The sequence below is a fragment of the Mesocricetus auratus genome, unplaced genomic scaffold (genome assembly GCF_017639785.1).
Source record: "Mesocricetus auratus isolate SY011 unplaced genomic scaffold, BCM_Maur_2.0 Super-Scaffold_100010, whole genome shotgun sequence".
Classification (NCBI taxonomy): domain Eukaryota; kingdom Metazoa; phylum Chordata; class Mammalia; order Rodentia; family Cricetidae; genus Mesocricetus; species Mesocricetus auratus.
The window spans coordinates 8,475,180-8,501,984 of record NW_024429194.1 but is presented as its reverse complement, the minus strand read 5'-3'; the positions used below and the strand labels follow the sequence as shown (position 1 = coordinate 8,501,984).

At 46.6% G+C, this 26,805-nt stretch overlaps 1 protein-coding gene across 7 annotated transcripts in view; it reads left to right on the top strand.

Annotated features, from left to right (window-relative positions):
• Fer (FER tyrosine kinase) overlaps positions 1-19,517 on the top strand; it is a 295,423-nt gene extending 275,906 nt beyond the window's left edge. For all 7 annotated transcript variants that reach the window (XM_040752941.1, XM_005077173.4, XM_013118471.3 and 4 more), the window contains 3 exons: positions 10,653-10,807; positions 14,008-14,130; positions 15,007-19,517. In XM_040752941.1, the coding sequence (XP_040608875.1) occupies positions 10,653-10,807; positions 14,008-14,130; positions 15,007-15,149 (421 nt within the window). In that variant the 3' untranslated portion in view covers positions 15,150-19,517. The remainder of the gene's footprint in view (positions 1-10,652; positions 10,808-14,007; positions 14,131-15,006) is intronic.
• The last annotated feature ends 7,288 nt before the right edge of the window (positions 19,518-26,805 follow it).

The following is a 26,805-nucleotide window of genomic DNA, read 5'->3' as shown; positions in this document are numbered from 1 at the left end:
GAGGATCGTGAGACAGGGAGGAACACACTCAGTATCATTGCTGGGGCAGAGCTGCTCCAGCCATATGTCCAGGAAAAGTTAGGCTTAAATGGCTGGCAGATTTTAGTGCAAAGAAAGCCTTAAAGGGGGAGGGGCTGGTGTGGGTTTGTACCCCACCATGAACCATATAAGAAAACACGTGTGGCTTCATTAAAAGTGTCTGAGCCACTTGCTGTTAGTGAGGCTGAGACAGGAGTAAGGCTCCTCCTGACTGCTGGTATTTCTGACTGCCAACTCTGCGGTGCCTGTTACTAATGAACTAAGTGTAGTTCTTGCTGCTACTACTTAGTAGACCTTCTCATTCTTTATTACTGCATGACCTGTCAGCCCCAAAACATACCAGTTCACCACAGTGACTTTTCATTGCTTATTATTCTGCCAATTGGAGTCAACAACTTAACTAGGCCTAGCTGAATATTTCTTCCTATTCTCCTCTGGGGTCAACATGGCTCCCCTGGACTGGAGAGAGTAATAATGGCTTATTCAGCTAACTAACTGGAACTTTTGTGCTGGCTGAAGGTTAGGGATAACACACACACATACACTCACTCACTCTAGACTTCCTTGTGTGGTGTCTGTGTGTTCAGGAAGACAAATGAAAGCTACAAGGTCCCTTGGCATCTCTACTACAGAACCTTGAGGTACTGCTTCTGTCACATTCTTTGAGTTATTTAGCCATAGTTCCCATGGTATACCGGTCTTTAAGGGTTTGCTTGTCAGCATTACCTTCAAACGTGTGACTCCCAGGGTTGTAATGTATGCAGTCATGCTGCTTTGTCTTACAGAAGCAAACTCCTTGAAAGAAAGACTTGGGTTATCTTTGTGTGCAATGTATAGCAGAGGGCCTGGCCCAAGAGCGATGGGATGATCTGTTGATGTCCACACACACATGTGTGTCTTGTTTTGTGAACTCTGAGATTAAACTCTGACTATAAGGGTTATGGAAATAGTACAAAGTAAATTGGAAGTATACACATTATGGTTCTAGTGTATATCAAATAAAACATGGTACTCAGTATTCTTAAAGCCTACAGATTAATAATGACCCAGTGTCACCTTCTTGAATTCCCAAATCATGTAACCAGAAATGATTTCTTCTTTTTCACCATCATCATCTAGCTTCATAGTCTGATACATTGTCTTCTGTCATGCATTTATGTCATACTTGTGAACATATACTCCAGAATAAGGTCACAAGAATAGAGTCTCCTTGCAAATATACCTTCATGGCTTTGCTTAAATATCATCGCCTTTAAATAATAACCTAATGTTAGTTGATAGTTCCAAAAAGATTTGGTATTTGATATTCTCACTGACTTCCCAGTTGTGGAGTCATTACATACTCTGCCTGGCCACTGTGGTGACTGTAGTAAACCTCCTTAGCACTGCACTTCTGTGGAATGCTACCATGAATTCAGTGCATTTTGTCTTGTGGTTTGGGTGTCATTAGTTTTGCTAGTTCGTGGAAATCCTTTAGGCAACATAAAATCACTTTGTCTACCTTAAGCCTTTTCAACACTTTATATGACTATGACCTACAAGTTAGCAAAAGTAAATTTCACTGAAAGACTAAAGGATACAAATGGCATAGATTTGTTTTATCATGGAATGTTTTGTTGGGTCTGTAGTCTGGACTGGTGTGTGTTCTCACACTGATAGAACTCTTCATTGAAGAGTCGGGTTATTCAATGCATCTTCCTTTATATGCTACTTGGTCTTTTTTATCATTTTTTATTTTAATTTTAAATAGCTTGTTTTACATGTCAATCCCAGTTCCCTCTCCCTCCCCTCCTCCTGCACTCCCCTTCCCCCCAGCCTCCCACCTTATATCCATTTTCTTCCACATAGGGGATATCTAGAGTCTGTCATTTCACTCTGGGTAGGGTCCAGGCACTCCCCTAAGAGTCCAGGCTGAGAGAGCATCCCTCTTTGTGCTATGGGCACACGATGACTGTATTCCAGAGACACTGATCCACTGCTCAGGGCCCCATAGGTTGCCCAGGCCTTCTCGCTGACACTCACATTTGGGGGGTCCAGATGAGTCCCATGTTAGCCTCCCCTCTGTCGGTCTGGGGACCAAGAGCTCTCCCCTGTTCAAATCAGCTGCCTCTGCTGGTTTTGCCAGCCCATTCTTTGCCAATTTGCTCATCACTCCTCTCTCTCTGTCACTGGGTTCCTTGAGTTCAGTTCAGTGATTAATTGTGTGTTTGCCTCTACTTCCATCAGTCACTGGATGAAGGCTCCCGGATGGTTATAGACATCAAGTTCATTATCAGGAATGGGCATTCGAGGTGGTCCCTCCACTATTGCTTAGCTTGCCAATTGGTGTTATCCCTTTAGATCACTCGAGGTCGCTCTGGTGCCTGATCTGTATTCGATCCTATGATTCCCTCTTCCCCCTATTCTACCCCCACCCACTCAACTTCCTGTTCCCCCATGACCAACTCGCTTCCTCTTCACCACCTCTCTTCTTCCCAGCTCCCACTCCCCCCCCACCCCTTGCCGTGTTCTCCATCCATTCAGAGAATCTTGTCTCCATCCTCTTCTCTTAGGTACTATGCATATATGCATATCTTTTAGGTTCTTTCCTGTTTCCCAGACTCTCTATCTGTGGAAGTGCAGACTGGCACTATACTGATCCATGTCTAAAATCCATATATGAGTGAGTACATACCATATTTGTCTTTTTGCGACTGGGCTACTTGGTCTTTTTTCCCTTATAGCTTTTATTTTTTTTTGTTTTGTACATTTGGTGTATTAATAATTGTGTATCATAGGGAATTTCTTTTTTTGCTCTTGTCTATTTGGTGTTCTGTGTGCTTCTCATACCCTGATAGGTATCTTGTTCTTTAGATTGGGGGAATTTTTTCTCTGATTTTGTTAAAAACCACTTTCTGTGCTTTTGACCTGGGGTTCTTCTCATTCCTGGATCCCTATTATTTGTAAATTTGGTCTTTTCATACTGTTGTAGATTCCCTGGATATTTTATGCCGTGATTTTTCTATGACTGAGGTATCCATTTCTTCTACTTGTTTCCAACACGGAAGCAGCACCTGAGATAGAATGTCTTACACATATCTAAATGTAGCTCTGTTTCACTGTTGTCATCCCTAGATTACAAATCATTCAAATATTGTTGGGTTCGTAGCACCTCCTCACCACGTTATGTTCTTGCTGTCACCAATCATAAAACATATGGCTGTCATGCCTGCAGAGATGTTGTAAAAAGGATTATCAACTATTTGACATTATACGCAGTCTTCATGCTCAGAAAAGAATGGTGGGTGCTTCACCTCCAAAGTCCAGGGGGTGGCGTGTGGCAGATGAGCTCAAACATCTTAAGGAAAACACTGAGTGAGATGCCCCCTCCTACATCCCTTGTCCCACAGTCCTCACAGTAAATCATTGCTTTGGGGGAAAGACTGTCAAATGAATTTAACGTGTAGTATAGTATGCATAAAGTTGGGTGTTAACAAAGATACCTGGCAAGTTACAAAGCACTAACTAAATGACTGCCATTACCATGATGGTTGTTCAGTTAGGAATGGCCTGATCATTTTTTTCAGTGTTGCTCTGTTATGTTAGTGAATGACTTACACTGAGTGTTTGGTTCTGGTCTTTGTGTTTTTGTTACCTAGGAAAGTAAGCTCTACCTCCCCCTGACCCCCGGGAGAGGTGAGTTCACATTGTAAACCTTCATTCCAGGTGTCTTTTAGGAATGGGAGTCCTTGCCATGGGTGCTGAAGTGACCAGGGTATGCCCTCATAGTGGTGTTCACTGCAGCCTCCCATAGCGACTGGCCCTAATGCTCGTGCTGGAAACACTTCTGTGGCATTGCCCTTTGAAATCTGGCGTATCTGTGAACTAAGGGGATTTAAACATTTTCTCCTCACCAGTGCCTTTTAATACTTCCCCCTCTTCATCTGGACTAGGCTATTAAGGGTTTAACCATAAATCAGTATTTAAGCCTTATGCCAGAGATAACCCCGAGAGAGTCAGCATTTCCTTTCACAGTGCCATGCGCAGATGGTGGAAAGCCGCTCACACTGACAGGAGTTGTCTCTGACTCCATGGAGAAAGAACCTAAAGCTTTGAGCCTCAGATTAACTGCTGTAGCTAAGCGCAAGGACAGGCCCCTCTGCCCTCTTGGGATAAATTAGTGATTGTGCGTTTGATCCTAATATTTTTCAGCATCTGTCTTCAGTTCTCCTTAACTACAAAAGAACATGATTTTCCTGTTACGTTTTATTGGGGGGATTGTTGTTGTTTTGTTTTTGTTTTTGAGAGAGGGTTTCTCTGTATAACAGCTCTGGCTGTCCTGGAACTCACTTTGTAGACCAGACTGGCCTTGAACTCACAGAGATAGGCCTGACTCCTGAGTTCTTGGATTAAAAGTGTGTGCACCCCCCCCAACAAGAATGTGATTTTCTAAGGAATAGGGGGAAATTTATGGAGTTTGTAGTTGTACCTGTCCAACTAGAATTTGTTCTGTTGTCCAGCAGTGGTTCTCATTCACCTACCTATGTTGGGAAAGGACGCGGTTGTGTTTTCCAGAAGCTGTTATATCTCCTCTTAGGTCAATTGCTGACCCCATCACTTTCACCTAACTCTGGGCTTTGGTATAGACAGGAACAAACTGGGCCCCCAGTGCCACCTGTTTCCTGGTGTGTTCTAAGAGACAGTTCATGAGTTTGTGTCTACTGTCGTGTGAAAATTTTACAGCAGATTCAGATGATCTAGACTCCTTCCATCATGACGTTTTTGTGTTAAAAATCAATGGATGGCATTTCTGTTACTAGCATAGAATACTGTCATTTGAAAAGCCAACTTTCTTAATATTTTTAATTTACTGAGAATTTCATCCTAAGTGAATGTAGACTTTGATCCACAACTGCTTCAGTATCAGACAGAATCATTACCTTCCCCGCTGGGTTCTAGTATGCTAGTAAGTTAACAAAAACCAACCCTGCATCATGAGAATAATCCCTACTTGGTTATGGATGATGGTGAGACAGAGAGATTACATTTGGTTTGCAAAGATCTTTTTGATGTATACTATCTGGTTTTCTGTGGTTCAGGTGGGAAATTTTTTATAATGTTAGATCCTATGTTCAAGTTTTGCTGACCCTATCAAATGATTTAGGTATAGATCTTCTATATTTTTCCAAAGTTAGGCTAATGCCATTTCTCCCATGAGATAGAAATTACTAGTGAAGCCATTGGAGCATAATTTGGGGAAGGTTTTGGTTTTTAATAGCAGATATAAAGCTACTGACATTTTCATATGTTGATTTTCACAAGTTGTGTTTTTAAGAAATGCACTCATTTTATGTATGCCATCTCAATGTCTATACAATCAGTAGTAACAAAGTCCTTTCAGTCTTGATATTGTTCTTTAAATATTTTCTTGAATTTTCTACAGTATCAATTTCCATCACCATGTACTTGCTCTAGCATTAGAATAATCCAGCACTATACATAGCCCTAGACTTTTACAGGTAATGTTATTCTCCTTCTCCTAGGGTGAGAAAACTTACACTGTAGGTTCATTTGCTCACACCTCTCCTTAGCATGGCAATTGTCCCGTGTGTCACAGTTACTCGTTTATTGAGGGAGGGGCACGTAGAGGTCAGGAGACAACTTTCAGACATAGTTCTCTTCTTCTACCCTGTGCATCTCAGGCTTCAGACTGGGCAAGTGCCTTTATCAAAGCGCCACCTCCTACCAGCCCGTGTGTAGCATGAAGATGTTGAAAACCTGATATAAGATATATTTGATCTCACTGGCAAGATTTATTACATAGATAATGAAGATGAGGGTAGTGTTTCTTTTCTTTGTATCTTAATGCCCCCCATATCATTTTCCTTTGGCCTTAAATATTTCTAGCATTTCTGGTAAAGTAGATCTGCTGTCATTGAATTTTTAGTTTTTCTTATCTGACAATGTGTTTGTCTTTATGGGACAGACACAGTGACAAGTGGTTAGGATTTGACTCTCCCATGACCATCTGGCCTAACCCTGTGCCAGGCACGGGTTCCATCGACAGGCTATCACAGACACTGTGGAATGTGTTCATCTACTCGAGTATGTGACTGTTGGATACTGCTGTGATCCCCTCTCCGCCTGCACATCTTGGTGGTTGTCTTGCAGTTCCCTAGAACCCTAGCCACATCTTCCAGTTTTGTGTTTGCTTCTCCTGGAGTGTATTGAACCTTGTGACTAGTCCACTACTGGCCTGTCAGGTGTTTGGTTTGGTTCCAGATATTGTATGTTCAAGTTGCAATGTTTCTAAGAATTCCTGCCTTTGCATTCAAGTATGTTTTTTCTTTATAAACAAGCTTCATGGCAGCCATTTTTTTTGTCTGTTTCTAGTTATTATAGGATCGGCATTTGTTGGTTGTATTCCCCTTTACTTCTAGAATCTAGAAGTGGTCACTTGACCCTGGGTAGGGTGCTGTTGAATGAACCTAAAGTCCTTCATAGCTTGCTACGTTTTTACATGCCACCAAATGAACTACAACCTACCCACACCTGAAAGTGTTGGTACATACCTTTAATCCCAGCACTCTGGAGGCAGAGACAGGTAGATCTCTGAGTTCAAGATCAGCTTGGTCTACACAGAGAAATCCTGTCTCTAAAAGCTGGGGAAAAGAAAAAGAAAATTTTTGGCCATAAAGCAATCTGAATTGTAGTCTTGATACTGTGAGTGTATAGCTTCAAAGGCCCTGACATAGCATGCTGCAGAAGAAAATTATTAGTTTAGTACAGACTAAAACTCCCCCATTGGTTGCTGTTAAGGCAGTTGGGTCCATTAGCCTTAGTTTATCACACAACGCAGTAACTTGGGCCTTCAGTTGAGGTATGCGTGCTCACACATGGATCAGGCGAGCCTCTCCTCCTTAGTTTAAGTAATGTGTGGGTATATCATACAACGCAGTCACTTGGGCCTTCAGCTGAGGCATGCGTGCTCACACATGGATCAGGCGAGCCTCTCCTCCTTAGTTTACTCGTAGGTACCACTTTGTCAGGGTTCTCTAGGTAGAAAGACAGCTTCTGTTTGAATTTTCACCACTAGTTCAGGCGCCTACTCTGTGCCTGTTTTGGGAGAAGCTGCAAATGAACTAAAGAACAACAGAAGGGAGAGGAAACTCCTGTGTTGCCTTTCCAAGTTTCTGTCTCACTCTGGAATCCATAGGCATGAACTCTGAAAAGTGGTTGTGTGGCTCACCTGGAGGCTTCCGCTCTAACCAGCAGGCGTATGCACTAGGGGCTTGCTACAGTGGTAGAACCAGAGCTACACTGTGTGTTTTGAAGACTGGCTGGATCCAGAATTTAAAATCTGTGCTGTCTGTCCTCTTCAAAAAAAAAAAAAACAAGCAGTTTTAAAAAACAAAAGCATTAAGATTAGAAGTAGACCCACTGAGTTAAACATAGCCACAGCCTTCCTTTCAGAAGTCTCCAACAGATCATCTCCCTGTTACTAACAGCAGATTTATTCTGATGACTGTTAGGAAGGAAATAGAAAAAATGTCCTCCTCATCCCCAGAGGAGGGGAGTCATAAAATGGAATGCAGTGTGGCCTGGCTCGATCCTGGTTAGCGGAGCACTGGTCCCTTTCTGGGTCCCACTTTGTATGCAGTGTCACAGTACATCTGGGAAGCATGCAGGAACCGTGTACCACAGTGTCACTGCCAAAACCATGTGAACCAGGTCTGCACCCACGTGAGACTCCTTCAGTAATTCCAGAGAATGCCAAACCGTGTGAAAGCGTGTGAGCATCATTGATGAGACCTCTGCAAGCGTCTGTTACAGTCTCACGGTCGTGTGCCCAGGCGCTGCCCCTTCTCAGTGGTGATCATGGCATACTCTGATATCGACTTGTTCTGCAAAATGATTTCCATTCATTGTTCCCGGCCTCTTGTCACAATCTTTTTAACAGTAACGCTACTAACCCGTAAACAAGGAAAATAACAGCAGTAGCTAATTGAAAGCTGATGCTGTGTCTACTCTATGCTACAACTTTAGAAGCATTTCCCTCCTAATCCTGCCCACTTACATTTGTTAGGTAAGGAAAACATAGTTAAGTATGCCAAGGCCACACAAATAGGTAATGGAGCTGGGATGTATTATGGCCAAGCATGGGTAAGACCTAGAGTTCCCACCACAACAAGGGTAGCAGCATCCTACAGAAGTTAATTATAAACCAGCCATTCACTGTCACTCACTTTGGCAGTGAACTCCCCCAGTGGGAGTGCATGGTGAGCTGCCACGTTTCAAAGCTGGGCAGAGAGTCAGATTCAGTTTTTAACTTGGGCTTCCTCCATGGTTCTCCATTGTGAGTCTCGATCCAATGAATAAAATTAGTCCCAGCAAATCAGCAAAGCAAAGCACTTCATGCTTCCTTGTGAATGGCTGCACAGACAACCAGCCAAGTTCCCTACTAAAACGGGAAATATTACTTCTGTGATCATAAGTGTGTTCAGTAATTGTAAGGTTCATTGACTACTGTTAGGAAACAGCATCATCAGTGGGATGTTGGTGTGTCTGTTGCTGAAGATACAAGACAGACTTACCTGGCATGATAGTGTATGCCTGCAACCACTGCCCTTGAGACGCTGGAACAGAGTTCAAAGCCAGCCAGGGCCCAGTGAGACCTCATTTCAAAAAAAAAATCTTTAAATATGACTCAAGGCTTCTAAAAATGTATCCTTATGTATGTGTTCCAAAAATCAAAATGTAAGAACCAGATGAAAAACCAGAATGGATGCCTTCAGCCATGTGTGTGAGTGAGATGATGTCCATTCATGAACTGTTTTTGAGCACTCGCTATGTACCACATACATGTCTGAACACGAGGAGTCAGAATTGGGAATGCGAGAGGTGACAGGGTTCATGTATGTCACCTTTCCCGCCATCATATCCCCACAGCAGCCTCTGCCCTGGACGGGGAGGGCATCCCTCAGTGCCGAAGCCCTTCTGTTTACCTCTCCACAGAGAGCGTGCTCACAGAGGTCTCGGCTGCTGCTTCTCCGTCTGTGTCCTCCATAGCCTCCCCAGTCCGTGTTGGCAAATCCAGTGGCCCGCTCACAGCTGACCTAGTTTGTATTCGCCAGAGTAGCTGACTGAGCAGTATTCCTCCTTGAAATGCTGCCCTCCCTTAACAGAGATAGGGTTCCTTCTGCCTCTGTGCAGGCCCCTAGCCTTTCTTTGCCCCTTCCCTAGACCACAGTGTGTGTGTCATGGCGCCTCATCTTAGGATGCCACCTTTCGTCTCTCTACACTGGCAGTATGCATTCTTGAGTGCCATGCCTTCAAATGCCACCTCAAAGCCACAGCTGCCTCTTAGATCTATTTTGATATGCCAACTTTACTTACTGCTTATGTCCACGGAGACAGCTGATAGATCTCTCAAACTCAAGGTGTCTAGATCCAAGTTTACCCCTGTATCTACTGCTTATAACCACACGCACGCACACACAGAAAAGTTAAGAAATGAAAACCATATAGAACGCATCAAGTATGGCTGGCAGCTCCCCTAGGACTCAAAAGTAACCCTGGCTCCTGGTTTTCTGCTGTTTTGACGGGGTTGCCATGGTTCCTCTTTGTACAAGTCCTTCTCGTGTCCATGTTCAGGCTAGCAGAAGGGAGGGAGAGTGACAGTCCACCTCCTTGATTTCAAAGCAATTGCCGGGACACTGTAGATAATTCTTAGACTGCCATTTCATTGGCCTGCACTTAGAGCACAATCACACCCAGCTGCAGGGAAGCCTCATGTTTTAAACCATATGAGAAAACATTCAGCTAAATGTCAGGTTCTTGTACTAAAGTGGAAGGAAGGGATGTTAAGAGGAAATGGTCTCTGGTCCACGCCAGTCCTTTAGGCCACGCCTAACCGAGCTGCCCTCTGTGAGCCTATCCCTTTACACACGTTTATATCCATGTACCGCAAATCCTGTCATATGGTGGTGCTCGCACTCACGACCTTCTTTATATATAGGTCTTACTCCATGTCCTCCTCACTAGCCTTGGGGGAGGGACTTCTCTCTGTTAGCTGCGATCCAGAGCAGAGTGGAGCAGTGAGGGAGACGGCCAAGTCACCCTGGAGTTGTCTGTCCCAGGTGTGGGAAAAGAGTCAGCTCACTTCCTCGCCACCTCAACCTTTCCCTTCTGTGGGACACTCTAGAAATGGATGGGCTTTTACATGCCACACCGCACGTATTCGGCAGCACGTGAGACCACTTACTTTTGTGGACAATAGAGAACCACCCATTATCCCAGCAGCCCTTGGGCAGTGCTGCCCTGGGGAAGCTAGTCAGCAGAGAAACAGTGTCACAGTCTCAGCCTCTCTCCTCCGTGACTTTCTCTTTTAAGGGGAAACCTGATTTTCCATTTAAATGGAAATCTAGCTGGTGCGGTGAACTAGCTTGTGGCCTGTTCCATATGCAAATATGCTCCTGGGTGATTTTTACCTAGGACAGAATTGATGGGACTCTTGGAGAATCTCAAGCATTCTTAACCTCATTATAAATACACCGCAGGTGTGTAAGTCATAAACATGAAAGCCGCTTTCAACCTGTTTTAATGGGTGTTCTCTGTATCTCGTTACAACCCAGGGACCTGGCCGCAAGAAACTGCCTGGTAGGTGAAAATAATGTTCTGAAAATCAGTGATTTTGGAATGTCTCGGCAAGAAGACGGCGGAGTATATTCATCTTCTGGCTTAAAGCAGATCCCCATTAAGTGGACAGCACCGGAAGCTCTTAATTACGGTATGGTGGCTCTGGCTTTCCTTCTGGTAGTAAAGCTGGCCTGCATCAGCACAAATAGCTCACAGCATGGCTGGGGTGGAGCAGAATCCAGGCTGGGACTGCTTGAAGGAGCAACTCAAGCGAGTGTAAATGTTCCTACCTTGCTCTTAGTCACATGTTCATACACGTTCATACATGTGAGGTTGCTAGGTTAAAAGAGTCAATGAACATGGCTAGATGCCTGAGATTCCCCTAGTGTTGAGAAAATGATCGCCTTCAAGTATGCCTCTTACTCCTACATCTCGATTGTTCAGCATCTGACAGAAGAGAGCGATTTCCTCTTTGTCCCTGCTTATATTCTGAGTCTGCCCAGCTACGTCACTTCCTGGGGCCACATGACGACTCCTCTGCCTACACGTCCCAGAATCCTCCTCATATCTTAGCCCCACCTATCTTGCTGTCCTATTGGTCAACAGTGTTTTATTCATCAACCAATAAGATAAACATATGTGCAGAAGAACGTCCCCATCAGAGGTCAGGGAGATAAAAAGGACCCTCTTGAAGCTTTGGCTTGGGTCTGTTGGATGAAACTGTCATTAGCGTTACTTAAAGGGTTTTTTTTTAAGAATCAGACAATGGTAAAGGGCCCCTCACCCGCCTCCAGAAGTATAATCTTCCTTTCTAGGGCCAGATATTCTTTCTGCGTTCTGGTCTTGTTCTCAGACACATGTATGTGGGACAGTCTAGCTTGGTTACTTTCTCGTTGCTCTGGTAAGATACCCTGACAACAACTGATAGGAGAAGGAGTTCATGTCTGACTTGGGTTTCTAGAGGGACATCGTCTGTCATGCAGGGAAGACGTGGCAGCAGGTGCCTGACTCGTCACATCACATCAGGAAACATCGAACAGGAAGTAGGGCCAGACTACAAACATCAACAGCTGTCCGCAGTGGCTCACCCGCTCCAGCAAGGCCTCATTGCCTTTCCAAACGGCTCCGCCACTTAGGGACTACTTGACCACACGTGAGCCTTTAGGGGACCTCTCACATTTAAACCGTAACACTCCCCAGCAGTTAAGTGGCAGCATACTCAGACTGTATCCCTTCAGCCCTCAGTCCAGTTTTCAACAGAAGTACTAGATTTATAGAAAATAAGTGGTACACTGATCTTCAATTAAGAAAGTCACCTATTTACCAGTTATTGGCAAAACTTTCATAAGGGAGAGGGAGAGAAAGAGCACACCAACTGGTTGTCTAGTGTGAAACGGTCAACCCTGAAAATATACATGCCAGTAACATAATACTATAGTAACAGGTACATGCTTAGGAATGTATGTATATACATGCACATGCATGCAGTAACAATTGGTGAACAAGAGGCCATGAGTCTGACTGATGGGGAGTGGGAACGGGCATATGGGAGGGTTTGATGCTGTAATTATAATCTGAAAACTTATGTAAATGGTAAAACCATTTGCCACCTGATTGTTTGGGGATGGTGTCAGAGCTCACACTGTAACTGAGCAGAAACTCCTCCATGTGATATAACTCCCGAGACTCAGGAATGAGAGGGACAAAGCATTTTCTGCTTAGTCATGTTGTCAGTGACAGGACCTGAACAAGATGTCTCCTGCTCTGTGGTCATGCATATTGTAGTGCCTCTCCTCCAGACAGGCCCTGTCAGGGTCAGCTCAGCAAACGAGCAGCAAAACGCTGCCCTGACCTACTCGACCTACTCTGTGGTGTTGAAATGACCAGAGGCCAGGCAGGTTCCTTCCATGGGCTTCCTGCAGTGTGGTCTGGTTGCCTAGGGGCTGTCTTTCTTGGTCCCTACCAGACTGGACTTACAGGGTAAGATATGTGTCTACAGAACTTACCTTCATTACACACTACCTTCATCTTTAGCCACGGAATCAGTGTCATCAAAAGACCTGACTTGTCGAGAAGAAAAGTAATTTTCCTATCCAAAAGCCCAGGGAATGTCCATGGTAAGGGGGACGCTAGTTCCCACAGTTGGAGCTCATGAGCAGCGAGTGCTCCACACAGAGGGAGCCATCCAAGCACAGGCCGACTCTCTGGTCATTGTATTTTAGAGGAGCATTTATAGGTCCCAGGGTAGCAGATGGTTAGAGAAAGCTATGATTCAAGAGACCTGCAAGCTGCCAGTGGTGACACATGCCTGTAATCCCAGCACTGGAGAGGGAGAGCTAGGAGATCAGGACTTGAAGGCCAGTCTAAGCTATATGCCAAGCCTAGGCTACGTGTGACCTTGTCTGGAAAAAAAAAAAGAGAGAGAGAGAGAAAGCCTCAGCATTGCAGCTGCAGTGTGGCCTGCTCTGCTGCACAAGTCTCACAAGAGCATATTTTCCTGGAGACCTGTTTCTGCTGCCCCTTCCTGACACACAGCAGTCACCAGAAGGCTTTTTTTTTTTTTTTTTGGTTTTACGAGACAGGGTTTCTCTGTATTGTTTTAGATGCTGTCAGTCCAGCCCTTCCTTGAACTCACAGAGATCCGCCTGCCTCTGCCTCCTGAGTGCTGGGATTAAAGGCATGCGCCACCACTGCCCGGCACCAGAAGGCATCTTTAGTAGGATTTTATCTCTGGACTTCCCACTGAAGGCTACTTAAAAAATAATCTGTGAGTTTGCTCATGTAGCTCAGTAAAACAGGTGCACAGAGATAGTTTGACAAAACAAGGCACCATGTAATTTGAAGTTGTTTTTATCAGCCAGCTATGTTAATTTCCACTCCATTCAAAACAAACCACATAGAGAACTGCATTTTCTGCAAATGCAACTATCAGTGGAGAAAATGAGACCTTTAAGCATGCAAGAATATCTGTAAACAGTGATGAGTAAAAAAAAAAAACCTGAAGTTAAGAAACTTTCCAGTAAAATTACAAACTTAAAGCAATAAGGAAAGAAAATGATGCAGGCAGAAGACCAACTTATTTAATCTCCTAGGCACTGATGTGTGCAAATTCATATTTTTATATATAAACCAACCGTCTCATTCATATGCCACAGAGGGAGGTAAGCCTGTCTGCATGCTGGCTGAATTTTTGTTAACACTACTAGGCCTGGAATTCACACGGCACCAAGAATGTGATGTCCTTCCGGCATCCCTTTGGAGGCGGAACCGCGCTGGCGTGTGGCTGGCACTCACAGCCAGAGCCATTGTTCCATTGCCTCCCCTGGGTTATGACCGTTTCCTCCCTTCCAGGGAGGTACAGCTCTGAAAGTGACGTGTGGAGCTTCGGCATCCTCCTCTGGGAGACCTTCAGCCTAGGCGTCTGCCCGTACCCAGGGATGACGAACCAGCAGGCGCGGGAGCAGGTGGAAAGAGGTGAGTCGGGGCCTGGGTGTGTCGTGCACCGGATTTGGGAGGGAAAACATCAGAGGAGTCTGTTTCCGAATGCCATGGATGCCCTGGCTCCCACGGAGCAGAGACCAACGCTCGCAAGCCTGTCCAACCCATGGCCCATAGGTGACACGCAGCCACGCATATCTGTGGACGTGGCCAACACAAATGTGAGCTCCCCTAAAGCCTTCTTTCCTTTTGCGGTTTGTCTTGTAACTTAGTTGCACAGTCCTCTGTGTGAGCTGTGTACATAGCAGCCCTGCTGTGTCCTAGTGCGTGGTTCCATCTGCAGAGGCCTGGCGCTTTATCCTGCCCACTGAAAGGAGGCAAACCGCCTTAGTGTAGTATTGTGTTCCACACCAGATAAGTCCCTGCAGTACTCCACGATGCGCTGCCCCGAGTTTCCAGAAGGAATCCAGAGAAATTGTAATGTGAACAAGCGCCGCTGTGGTACTTCCGATAGACAGGAGGGACTAGGTGGCAGTAACACTCTGCGCATGCCTTGGGTGTAGCCCAGGTGTGGGGGTGGCCTGCCTTCCGTCCTCCCCCACACGCGCAGCAGCCCGCTGTTGAATGAGCACATAAAGCCCCATCTCCAGACTCTCCCCGTCTGATCATTCGGGACGCTAACCCTCAGAATACTCAAATATGCATTCGTCTGTGCTGCAGCTCACTGCTGGCAAACACATGGCTCTATAATGGTGTGTGCTCTGTGTCATGTGCCAGAGGGGACACTGACAGCGATCGTTAACGTCTACCCCACTTACAGCATGAGGCACTAACATTTGCAAGCAGTGCAATGTCCTGCATAAGCGTTTCTATCTTAGGACCCTTCTGAGTTCTCTCCTCTTGAATCTTTAGGATACCGGATGTCAGCCCCACAGAACTGTCCAGAAGAGATTTCTAAAATCATGATGAAGTGCTGGGATTACAAGCCTGAGAACCGCCCCAGGTTCAGCGACCTTCACAAAGAGCTCACTGCCATCAAGAAGAAAATCACATAGTGCCAGCCAGGGCTAGACTCTACCTGTAGGACCCGCCCTCAGCCATCCAACCCTATACCACCTACTGCAGCCATCTTGGAAGGTTATGTTTTTTTTAATTAACTGGGTTTTTTAAAGTCTGTTCCACTTTTAAAGTATGTTAAAGGCAAATTTATTCAAGAAATAAACAGTCCTACCCATGGCCGTATTAGCTAACCACAGAGTCCTACCGTTTGAGACCTCTATAAAGAGAAAACACGGGCCTGGCTGAGAAGATGAAGGTCTGTGTGTTCATGCCTAGGACCACTGACCCCCTTCAGTTGGTGCTGTGAACAGCGTTGGTAGCGCATGCTTGCAGGACGCCTTCCCACCACAGGTGGCTTTCTGCTCTGCCAAGGCGAGATTGGATCTATAAATATAATCATATATTGGGAATTACGTGGACCTCCTAGGGTTTTTCTTTTCTTTCCTGTCAGAACAAGCCCGGTGAGAACATCACACCCTTGTGATATTTTGTCTTTTACCTCCTCAGTCCATGCTGCAGAAAACTCCCAGAGAGCACTCGGTATGGAGGCAGCTGCTTCTGCAGGAGACTGCATGTGTGACCAGGAGGGCAGGCTGGGAAAACAGCAGCTAGCCAGTGCTCATCCGGGAGAAGAACACACAACAGGCTGCTTCCTACCAGACGTGCACCTCTCTCATACGCTCCGTCTGTAGTCTGAATTCCCTCAGCAGGTCTAAGAAATGCTCCTGGGGCTTGTAGAGCCCAGTGGACACTGAGAGATACTGAAGTCCACAGAAGGACAGCACGGTTCTGATCATGTCTTCATCCTAGGGGACACTCCCAGGATGGAATTCCCTGTATTGTACCAGATTCTGAGCCTTCAGAACTCATTATTCATTCACAAGCATCCCCACACCTACTGGCGTGCACAGTCACTATGAATGAAATAGGCGCGCCCAAACTTCCGACTCTCCCCACCCCCACCCCTCCGCAAGGCGGTTCCCAGAAATCTTACTGATAACTCACAGGTATGCAAGCACACATACCGTTAAAGATATCTCTTGTGTGTCAAGTTAAAACTGGGATCTGGTTGAACTGAACCTTAGCTGTGTCCAGGGAACTCCCCCGTGATCTAGCCACAGTGGTCTCAGGATTAGTGTGTCTGGGGGAAGATATGGCCCGGAAGTCTTCACTAGTCCTCAGGCCTATGTCAGGATTACTCGGTCTGTGTTGAAGAGCTGGTAAGATGGCAGGTCCCTCCCCTCCCTTCCGGGCAGTGTAGAGCAGACTCTAAAAGGAGGCTGCTGAAGAGAAGAGTGACAAGCATCCGTCATTCCAGTCACCGTACTCATTCTGTACACGTCAGGGCCATACATGCAGACTAGAGGAGAGGCCGCGTGAGCCTGTCCACAACAGCACTCTGCCCCACCATCAGCACAGACTCTGCAACTCAAGTTCGCTGCCATGCTCGCCAGGCATCTGCCAGCCCTCAGGAGATGAGACGATCTCTTTCAGGATTTCCAGGCGAATCTGTCTACAACACAGTTCTTGTCTATGAAGAAGCAAGAGCAGCCTCTCAGCACTACACTCTCGGCCAGGGAGAGGAGACTGGCCTGGCTCCAACTCTGTGAACAAGACCCAAAGCTTAATCCTCGCATTCTGCCGTAAAGAGAACATGGCATTGATAATTTCACTCATCTAGGCTGTTGGGATTTGCAATTCACATCATAACTCTTTGCTTAAATTAAAAAAGCTTTTCAAAACATCGTGACATCTGCAGCATTTAAATTCTATTTTATTCTTTGTCCCAGAGCAGGCAGAGGTAGAGTTTAAGATTAACTCATTGGGAGCCTCTCAGGATCGTGCCATTCTTACAGAATATTAAATTTAACATAGGCGCATGCATTACGAAAAGCTTATGCAAAACATTCTTACTGTTAATTTTGTTATGCTTGAAGCATAATTTATTCATCCCTTCTGTCACTGATAATTATTGGAATTATGTACTTCTGGAGGCTAATCCATTCCCAAAAAGTGCACTTATAAATACGGTTCTGATTTGCAAGTTGATTTAGGGAAGAGAGGCTGCGGAAATGCACAAAATTCTATGATTCGTTTCGTTAAAGAGCAGTAAACAGTGGTACCCCAAATTATCAGTGCTGTGAGCCAGGTCACAAATCTGCATTTTACTAATGGATTATCCAAGAGGTGCTTGTGCTCAGCATTCCAGCAATCCAGCCACCCGGGCATGAAGAGGGAGAAGGCTGGAAACCCTGAGCAGTCTGACTTTCCATCTGCATTTCTCTAACTTGAATCTCAGGAAACCTTCATGAGAAATGGGCAGTCCACTGTTTTTCAAAGAAAGCAAACTTTACTGGCAAATGGGCGCCCTTGTGTATCCCGTGGGACCTAAGCTGTCTTCTCAAAGCCATTTCCTTAGGAAAACCGTAAGTGACTGTGAGACTTCACTTCAGCCCCACCTGCCACAAGGGCCACAGGGAGATGCCCCACGCGAGTCTTCCTCCTCTGTGCACGACAGAAGGGACAGTAGAGTGAATGCCCCAGTCACAGCCGGCAACGCTCTCGGGCATCCATACAGCCTGGAGCCATTCAGTGGCTGTGGTCTCCACTGCAGGGTTTTCTATGCCTGAGATCGTGTCTGTTCCTTTTAGCCCTATTTCTGTCAGCTAGCTTCACTGACGACATTCTGCAGCGCTGGTGCCAAGACTGTCGATAAGCAAGCATTTTAGTTGTAATATGTGCTGCACGCCGGCCACAGCGGCGCAGAGCTGTGTGGTGTGTCGTGGTCAGAGGCGTCTCAGTGGCTGTACAAGTGTACCCGAACGTCATCGTGACATGCTGTGTGCCCTTGAAGCAAGAGTGACGTCTACAAGGGGGCTGTCTGCCCGAGCCCTCTGGCTTTCAGCACACACAGTTGACATTCTCCGTGTGTCTCGTCAGTAGATGTGATTGGCACGGGAAGACAGACTTTCCCATTTGGAGATCAGAGCCCTCATACAAAACAGCATCACAACTGAAAAAGTGGCAGAGACCCGTGTTCCTCACGTGTCGGTCTTTGATCTGCTGATTCAAAGATTAAATTCCGGACCAGCTGGATTCACTCTCCATCCTAACTGGTATGGGGATTCTTGAATGGTAGGAGAAAAACCCTGCTGTGACATGCTTCATCCCTTTACAGAGCCCAAGAGTAACGAGCAGGGGCACAGCGGGTCTGCCAATGAGCCACCTTGGCAGCACGCAGGAAGGCAAAACAGGCAAGAACCAGTTTCCTGGAGCAGGTGGAGAGAGTGGACAAGACCGACAGTGCTGCCTGGAAACTGCCAGGTGCCAAACCCTTCCCTCAAACTCGAGAAGATCATCAGCCCCAAAGCTGCAAAAGAGCCCGGGCCAGGGCCAGGGCCCTCCCTGCAGCAGGAGCCACACGGCCCCACCCAGAGCTGACACTGCCAGCTGAAGTTCCACTCACTGCCTTCCCGCCCAGCAAACTTGGTCCCCTGTGCCCAGTCGCGGATGAGAGTAGCCAAAGCCGCCTTACATTTGCACTAGTTATCAACGCTTGATTGTTCACATCCCATTGAAAAGCCTTTAATGCAGCAGAGGCTAACCTGGGCTAAGGTTTCTAAAGTGAGAACCTGCTTGCATCATCTGTGACACCTTTGACCACTAGTAAGTAGATGGTTCCTGGAGTTCCCGGCTGAGGGGTCCTACTGTGCCACACTCTGAAGGGAGACAGTAGCAGGGGAGTTGGAAAAGCAGCCATGTTTCAAGCAGAGCACAGTGTAGCAGCGGGGGTAAGGCGGTAGGCATCCAGCAAAGGATTCTGGGAGGGCAGGACAGTGAGAGCATCAGTGAGACCCTCGGAAAAGCCCACAGCCAGGGCAGCACGGAGCCCGCCTCCTACTGGACAGTAGCAAACATAACACCTCCTCAGCTTCTGCTAGTTTCCCCGTTGTGTCGGGAAGTCACTGCTTTCTCTGCAAGGCTACAGAGCTGGCGGTTGAGCCCATTTCCCAAGCACAGGGAAACAGTTACAGTGCACCTTGGTGTAGACTCTACAGGAAACTGTCGGCACGTCTCTGAGTTTCACTTTACTAATGGAAAACTGTAATGTGGCAGGTTTAGCTTCCTTATTAGCAAACTTGTAACAACCCCGAGGCAAGAATACCTACCGAAGTCTCTTCTTGAACATGGGAACTGTGTGCCCAAACATCTGTTAAGCCAGTAAGGATAAGGGGGCCCGGAGTGCTGGGTGACAGTAACAGACCTACTGCAGAGCGTTTTGTAAAGGGAAGCCTTCCCGCCAGCCTGGTTCCAGAACCGCATCAGTCCCAAATAAACACACAGGAGACTATATTAATTATGAAGCTGTTAGCCTTGCTTGTTTCTTACTGGCTAGCTCTGACTTAAGTAATTACCCCATAATTGTTAATCTAAGTATGTCTCTTACCAGAGAAGTTTCCGGGCTTCCTACCCCATGGCGTTATATCTCGACTCTCTATGTTTCTCCTTCCCAGAGTCCTCCTGGACTCCTAGTCCCACCTATCTTGGTTCCCTATTGGCCAACAGTGCTTTATTGACATATACACAGGACTTCCCCATCAGCGTTTCCCCTCTGGCCTGCCATATCAGGGCCAGCAAAGCTAAGAAGTCAGCTTCCAGGACTCGGTCTTCACTGCTGGCTACATCCTTTCTCATCTTCAGCTTTGCAATGTTTTCTCTTTGCCAAAACAAAACCCTAAATTGTTGACCCACACACCCAGCAGTCTGTGCTCAGGGCTTCCCTGCCTTTCAGGGAATGTGCAGACCTATTCTGAGAAGTCGGGCACACTATAAGCTTTGAGTGAAGGCGACCTATAGAGGTGGCATGCTTAGTGGGGGTAGGTATGCTGTGTGAGCCCCCTTATCAGCAAGACTTGGGGACTTTTTCCTAAGGACATTAAGACCACTGTGAGTGGGCGTGTCCAGGTTGAAGGCTTCCCTATTGTCTTGGGCTACGTAAGCTGACCTCAAAGAAATAGTGCAACAGAATACAGTAAAGCCCTGGACATACACGACTCCAGACTAATACATTTTGTGCTCTCTATAACCTTCTTAAGAGCAATATCTAAGTTACCCAAGTTACATCATCTTAATTCTCTTCCAAAGTTTCAAGAAAGAGGGCACTATGAGAGTTCAAAGTCAGCCAGTCTGCTGGGTTTTTTAATAGATACCCCCAGAACATTATCTAAAGACATTAGCTCTCCTCATAGTTTTCCAGAGCACCTCCCTCTGTGGAAACCCAGGCACTACTACTTTCCCTGTTTGTCGGGACTTTCTGTAGCATCGGATAAGTAGGCTGTACATGCCACCCTGCAGATTCTAGACTGGGCTAGTAGGAAACCAGGTGTCCTCCAGTAACCACCAGGGCAAACAACAGAACCCGCAAGGGACACACCACCTGTGCACGCAGTGAGAACCTAAGCATGAAGAGAGAAGTTGCACATGAACCCAAACTCCGGTGCCTGTTTTCCTCATAGAGTACCCAACAAATCACTCGGAGGTGTTCGAGTTGCCTGACAACTGTTACATAACAAAAAGCAATCCCCTGTCTTCCGTGAGGCCAGGTAGGTCTGAGTGCCCTGTATTCAAACCCTTAGGGGCTAAGAGGGACTCACTGTTATCATTAACTCCAAGTGTTAGCTTGCCATACCATACCATGCCTTTTCTTTTCTAAGGATCTTCCTCTTACAAAGAAGGTGGTGGGGAACACTTGCCAGCCAACTCCTAGGAAATGTCAGACTCGTTAGTGCACGCAAACACAGTGGAAGGAACCAAGCTTGATCCTCACCACAGGACAGCTGTGCTTAAATTATCCGTGGGGTGCTACAGAGCCCATCCCCTGCAGAAATCGGAGACCAGCACTAAGAAAGGCACAGTTCCAGCAGAAGAGTCTCCCGTCACTCCTTAGGTCCCAGGCCTCTCGCAGACAATGCAGCGTGGACACATCCCAAGGGAGCTGGCTGGTTTGTGTAGTGTCAATGTGAGGGTTTCCTCCAGCTTCAGCGGGTTACTTTCTATAGGTACACGTCACAATCTGAGCATCAACTGACACAGACACAAAATACCTCTTGTCAGCCGCAATTTCACCTCATGGGTACAATGTCTCTTCCCCAGCTTTATCTGTGACACAAGTCCTCCAAATGGACGTAGTTCTTGTGGGACACTTCCATCCTCCTCCTCCTCCAGAGACCGCCGAGACTGCCTGCTGAGTCCGCGCCTTTAGCAAACACCTATGGCTCCTGTTTAAATACCTACAGGTCTCATGTGTTACTCGTGTTTCAGTGGATAAATGGCTGAGCAGCTGAGGCCAGTGAGGGGGAATGGCGCTGCCCACTATGTTGACTTTGCATCATAGTTTGTGTCTGAGTCTTAGTCTGGTCTGGATGCTTTGGTGAGTGCTCTAGAATGCCAGAACTTTCCAAAAGCATAGTCATGCCGTCACATCAGGTCTAAAGATCCGTAGGCATACAAGAGAATGAACGTTAGCATCAGAGACCCACAAGACACTCTGACCTCTCCAGAAATCCAAGCAACTGAGACAAAAATCAAAATGCCCAATTGGTGTCCAGGCCATGTGACTACAGTGGACTGTCAGCCCCACCATTTTCCCGGCACAGGTGCACAGAGAGCAGGGACAGGAATATGATTTTCTGAGTTGGTTTCTCTGCTCGCTGCTTGGAGATGAACCCGAGGTTGAGGGATCAGGGCCACCCTCGGCCATCTGCTATCTAAGTGTCCCTTCTGCAAGCAGCATTGTGAGCCATGCACTCGCCTGGTTCAGAGAGTTTTCTTCGGTGCCAATGTATGGCCATTTTAATACCAGGTTAAAGCACCTTTAGTCTTTTGTTGTTATTTTAAAATAATATATTTGTGAAGCATATAAAAGAAACACTGGAAATAGGGCGCTTCTGAACATACCAAGTATAAACACGTTAAAGGTCCATGCTGGTTTTTCTGGCTTTGTAAACAATTCTGAAGATGGGTGACAGCTAAGTATATGAAGCAGTTAGTTGTCTACCTTTGGTCGTTTGTATCTCAGATCTGAATTTAACGTGTCTGTTAGATTTCACATCCAGAAGAAATACACCTTGAATTTTGGCTAACACTACCACATGTTCTGAAAGTTGCCTTCTACCCTTTATGACACACAACTTCATCATTTTTTGTAAAGTGGGCCTTCTTTTCTCTTGCCAGAGACCAATTACTATCCATTGGTCTGCAAAGCCTCTCTTTACTGTGTTCTTGTAATAATGTAAAATATTTACAGCAAACTGTGCCGTGTCTTGTTTGATCCTTCTGTCATGTTTACATTTCTCTTCCTCTACCACATAAATATGCTCAAAAAGGAAGAAAATGAAAGTGAGATTTCCATGGTAACCGGCCTCCTCTGGCTGCAACACTGCATGAGATTATTAGCTTTGGGTTTCTCTGTAATTAAGCACATAAGTCCTGATGATGATGGTTGTGCTGCTGTAGTCAGAGTCTCTTTCTGTTGAGAATTCAAGACTGACATGTAGTTCAAGTCCGAGTTTCCTATGTGCTTTGGGAATTTGCCAGTATTTTCTTCAATGTCTTTTGGGGAGTTTTGTTTCTCACAACATGATTTGTTTAGCTATAACATGAGAATTTAGGGGAGAAAGTGCCTGGGATTGATATTTGGAAACACGCTGACAGGGATGTGTCCATTGTGCTAGCTCTGGTGCAGGGCTCAGCTGGTCCCAGCCGGGGCTTGGCTTCTGCATGCCATCCCCAAACAGAATGCTGTTATTTACCTAGGTTTGGGGTGATTGCATATTTTCTCCATCACTTACTTTGTCTGCATTAAGCCAAGCCCTGTCTTTTCAAGTCCTGAGCTTGAATAAACAGTCACCCCTAAACTACCACTCTGTGTTCCCAGGGCCACTCACAGCTGACTTCCCAGGTGTCTTAGTTTGGGTTACTATTGACCACCAGGGTGAAACACCACGACCAAAAGGTAATTTGAGAGGAAAGGGTTTATGTGACTCCCACTTCCACATCGCTGTTCATCACTGAAGGAAGTCAGGACCCAAACTCAGAAACAGGGCAGGAGCCTGGAGGCAGGAGCTGATGCAGAGGCCATGGCTTGCTGAGCCTGCTGTCTTACAGTACCCAGGACAGCCACCCCAGGGATAGCCCCACCCGCAGTGAGCTGGCCCGTTCCACATCAGCCACTAATAAGAAAATGGCTACAGGCCTGCCTGTGGCCTGGTCTTATAGGTGCATTTTCTCAGTTGAGGTTTCTCCTCGCAGATGACGCTAACTTGTGTCAAGTTGGCATAAAGCCAGCCCACTGCTATGATGGGCACAGTACTCTCCTAGTCCTCTGCTCTTACAGCGTCCAGCATCCGCTGGGTGTTTCTGGATTGGCGAACACCTCCTGACAGCCCTCCTCTGTCTGGGTGGGCTGTAGCTTCTCACCCAGCAGATCTGTCTGAATCCTGGAAGACCCCTCCCTTTCTCAGCTTCTTTACTACTAAGAGCATCTGTCACCCAGGAAGCCTGGCTCCCTGCCTGCATCCCATTCCCCACGACAGAAGAGGAGTATCTCTGAAAATCCCTGGAGCGCTCATGGCACTTGAAGCCCTACACATCACCGTATTCCCCCTTGGGCTGGTGATTTCTTCAGGCGATCTTGCTTGTAGAAAATACAGAACTCCTTTCTATTAAAAGCCTCACTGAAACTATGTGACGTGTCTCTGTGGACCTCAGCAGGTATTTCCCCCGCCATCCCCGCCCACTTCCTAAAAGCATCCTCGTTCTTCTGGGAGAACTTCAGTAACTGGTGCAGTTCTGACCAGAAAGGAGTTCCTAGCACACTACAAAAGCCCAGAAACCCATGAGCGCTCTCGACAGAGCCAACGCCTTCTCCCGAGACTGAGTCCTAAGGGCAGGAAGAACAGCAGAGTGCATTCTTCAGGGCAGGATCCTTCCAGCAGAGTCGCTGTGACTCCTGCTCCTGAGCTCTCACGGCCCCGGACCTCTGCCATCCACAAGCCTTGTCTCTGGCTTCCATTGACTTCGGTGCCCACCCCTCTACATGGCCTCACCATGGCCGTCTGGCTGATTCCTTTCACCACAGTGAACAGTACTCCATTTCTCTTGCCTCCTGATGACACCGATCCCAAAGACCCTTCTAGCTTTGATATTCTGTGGTCTCTCAAGTCTACGGTCATGGGGGCGGGGGTGGTTCCTGAACTGTCACTGCTCTACAGAGTGAGTTCTAGTCCTTCACTTACTGCCATGCCAGCTTTCTGTCACTGTGACAACACGCTGGGGACATGCAACTCCAAAAGGGTTTATTGTGCTCGTAGTGTCAGAGCCTTTACCCTGGTCAACTGGCCCAGGTGCTTTGGCCTCGTAGAGGCACAGAACATCATTGCCGGGGTGTGGCAGAGAGGGCCTGCTCACAACATGGCAGCAAGAAAGATGATAATCTAGGGTCACCACACTTCTTCAGAGTCATGCCCTGGTGACCTAACTGCTCTCCACTAACCCCACTTCCCAAAAGTTTCACAGCTTCCTAGCAGAAAGAGATCTGGAGTCCAGCCTTTCACACACCGGCCATTCAGAAGTGAAGAGACACAGAAATGCCCTATAACGAATGGTCAATTACTCTCATTAAGTCTTTGTCCATTCCCAGCCCAGGACTTGGGTGATTCAGTTGTTTCTTTTGTAGTTTCCCTCTGGTAAGCAGTGATGCCATTGGATGGGTAAGTGATAAGGGCAATAGACCAGACACTGTTAAGGGCTAACCAATCTACTACAGAAATGTAAGTATCAGAACTAACATAGAAATAAATGTCACAAGGAGCCGAGGCACTGACGGCTTTAGAAGTGACTCCTTTAGCCCTCCTGTCCCAGCTTTCAGTGGGCTTCATCTTATCCCACATCCACGGAAGATTTTGCCTTCCTGTTGAAAACACTCAAAAGCCTACCAGATGTTTCCTTTCAGAACTGAGTAAAAGCCAATAAGGGATTTACACCTATAGGGTTGCGCTGCTTATCTCCTCAGAGGCCCCTTGATACCCTTGCCTCCGCCCACCTCTCCCTTGTGCCCCCTTAACAAGTGTCAGAGTGATGTCAGTCCTGTGGCCCATGTGGACTCTGAGGAAGACACTTGAGACATCAGAGTCTCATGAAAGAAAGTAGGCAGGAGGGTTTGGTCAATGGTGCCCATGTAGGTCCTAGTCTTGGGGACTTTGAACAGGGCAAACAGACCTAGACACAAGCAGGCCCAGCTGAGAACTACATGCAGCATCAGCCTCCCCAGGAATGCCAACTACACAGAATAACTCAGTGTCAGGCTAAAACTTTCTCTAGTGGCAGCCACATAAGAGAAGGGCTGCCATCTACTCCAGCCGGGTCACTCTCCAAGGGCTTTTAAAAATAACCCACACTAAGTTCAGCCTTTCCCCTTGGAGGCTCTGGTAGCCCCGAGACTTAGAAGAGCATACCTCCATTCTCCCTTCCTTGTCCTCTGCCCACTCCTTCCCTGCCTCCTACACATCCGTCCTGTAGTCCTACCTCAGTCACAGTCACCTTCCGGTCTCTGCAGAGAGCAGGCATTCCAGGAAGATGAGCATCATCCTGTGTCTGCTGCGAGCAAACGCATTCTCCAGATGCTGCTCCAGAAGGCCTAGAGGTCACTTAATAATCGATCAGCCAGTGAAGACGACTAGAGTCGACTGCAGAGGGCAGCCGGAAGAACACTGGTACCTGAAATTTCTAGTTCAGGAGTTTCACTGAGTCTCCCCACATCCCAAACTTAAACAACAAAAAGGTGACATTAGGAAATGAAGCTGAAAGCACATGAGCTGAGCGTTCAAATTGACACAGTAGAAAAGCGGCGATTGTGGGGCTTAGTGTTTTCTATGACTGGACATAAGAGTCGTGAACAGTTTTGTCTCCTTCCTCTAGGAAAGTTGACAGGGTCACAACTGGAGAATGACTGTTGCATCTTAGTAGACAGGAGAGTCCAAGGGTGCTGCTCAGCAGATTACAGGGCACATAGCAGAACCCTCCATTATAGAATTGCCTGACCTCAAAAGCAATAGCGCCCTTGCCGAGAGCCCTGCCTTGTGTTCTGTTTCCCTTAAATTGGCATAAAGCTTACACAGAGAAGCCATCTACAGGATGAAGAAAGGGAGTCCTGATGAGACTTAAAATCTCATTTAAAATCATCTCCTGATGAAATGTCCTAAGGAAAAAGAATGAACCATATTAGGCATTAAAAGGTCAGTGTGAATACAGAAATAGCAAATGAACAAATTAGTTATTATAATCTTCATGCTGATAAACGTGAAACCCCTAATTAATTGGCAACATCCTAGAAAAACCTTACTGTACCAAAGCAAAATAAAGAGGAAGCAAGAGCAGAACTGAGGCCGGCCATTAAAAACCTTCCCAGAGGTGCTGGGGTGGGCAGCAACTGGATGCCCAGCTTCAGTACCCCTGAGACTCACAAGATGCAAGAGGAAGAAAGACTCCTGTGAGTTGTCCACACACACACACAGAGACAGAGACAGAGACAGAGAGATAAGCAACTGTAATCAATCTTCCAGAGATTCCTTTTCATGTAGGAGCTCTACACAA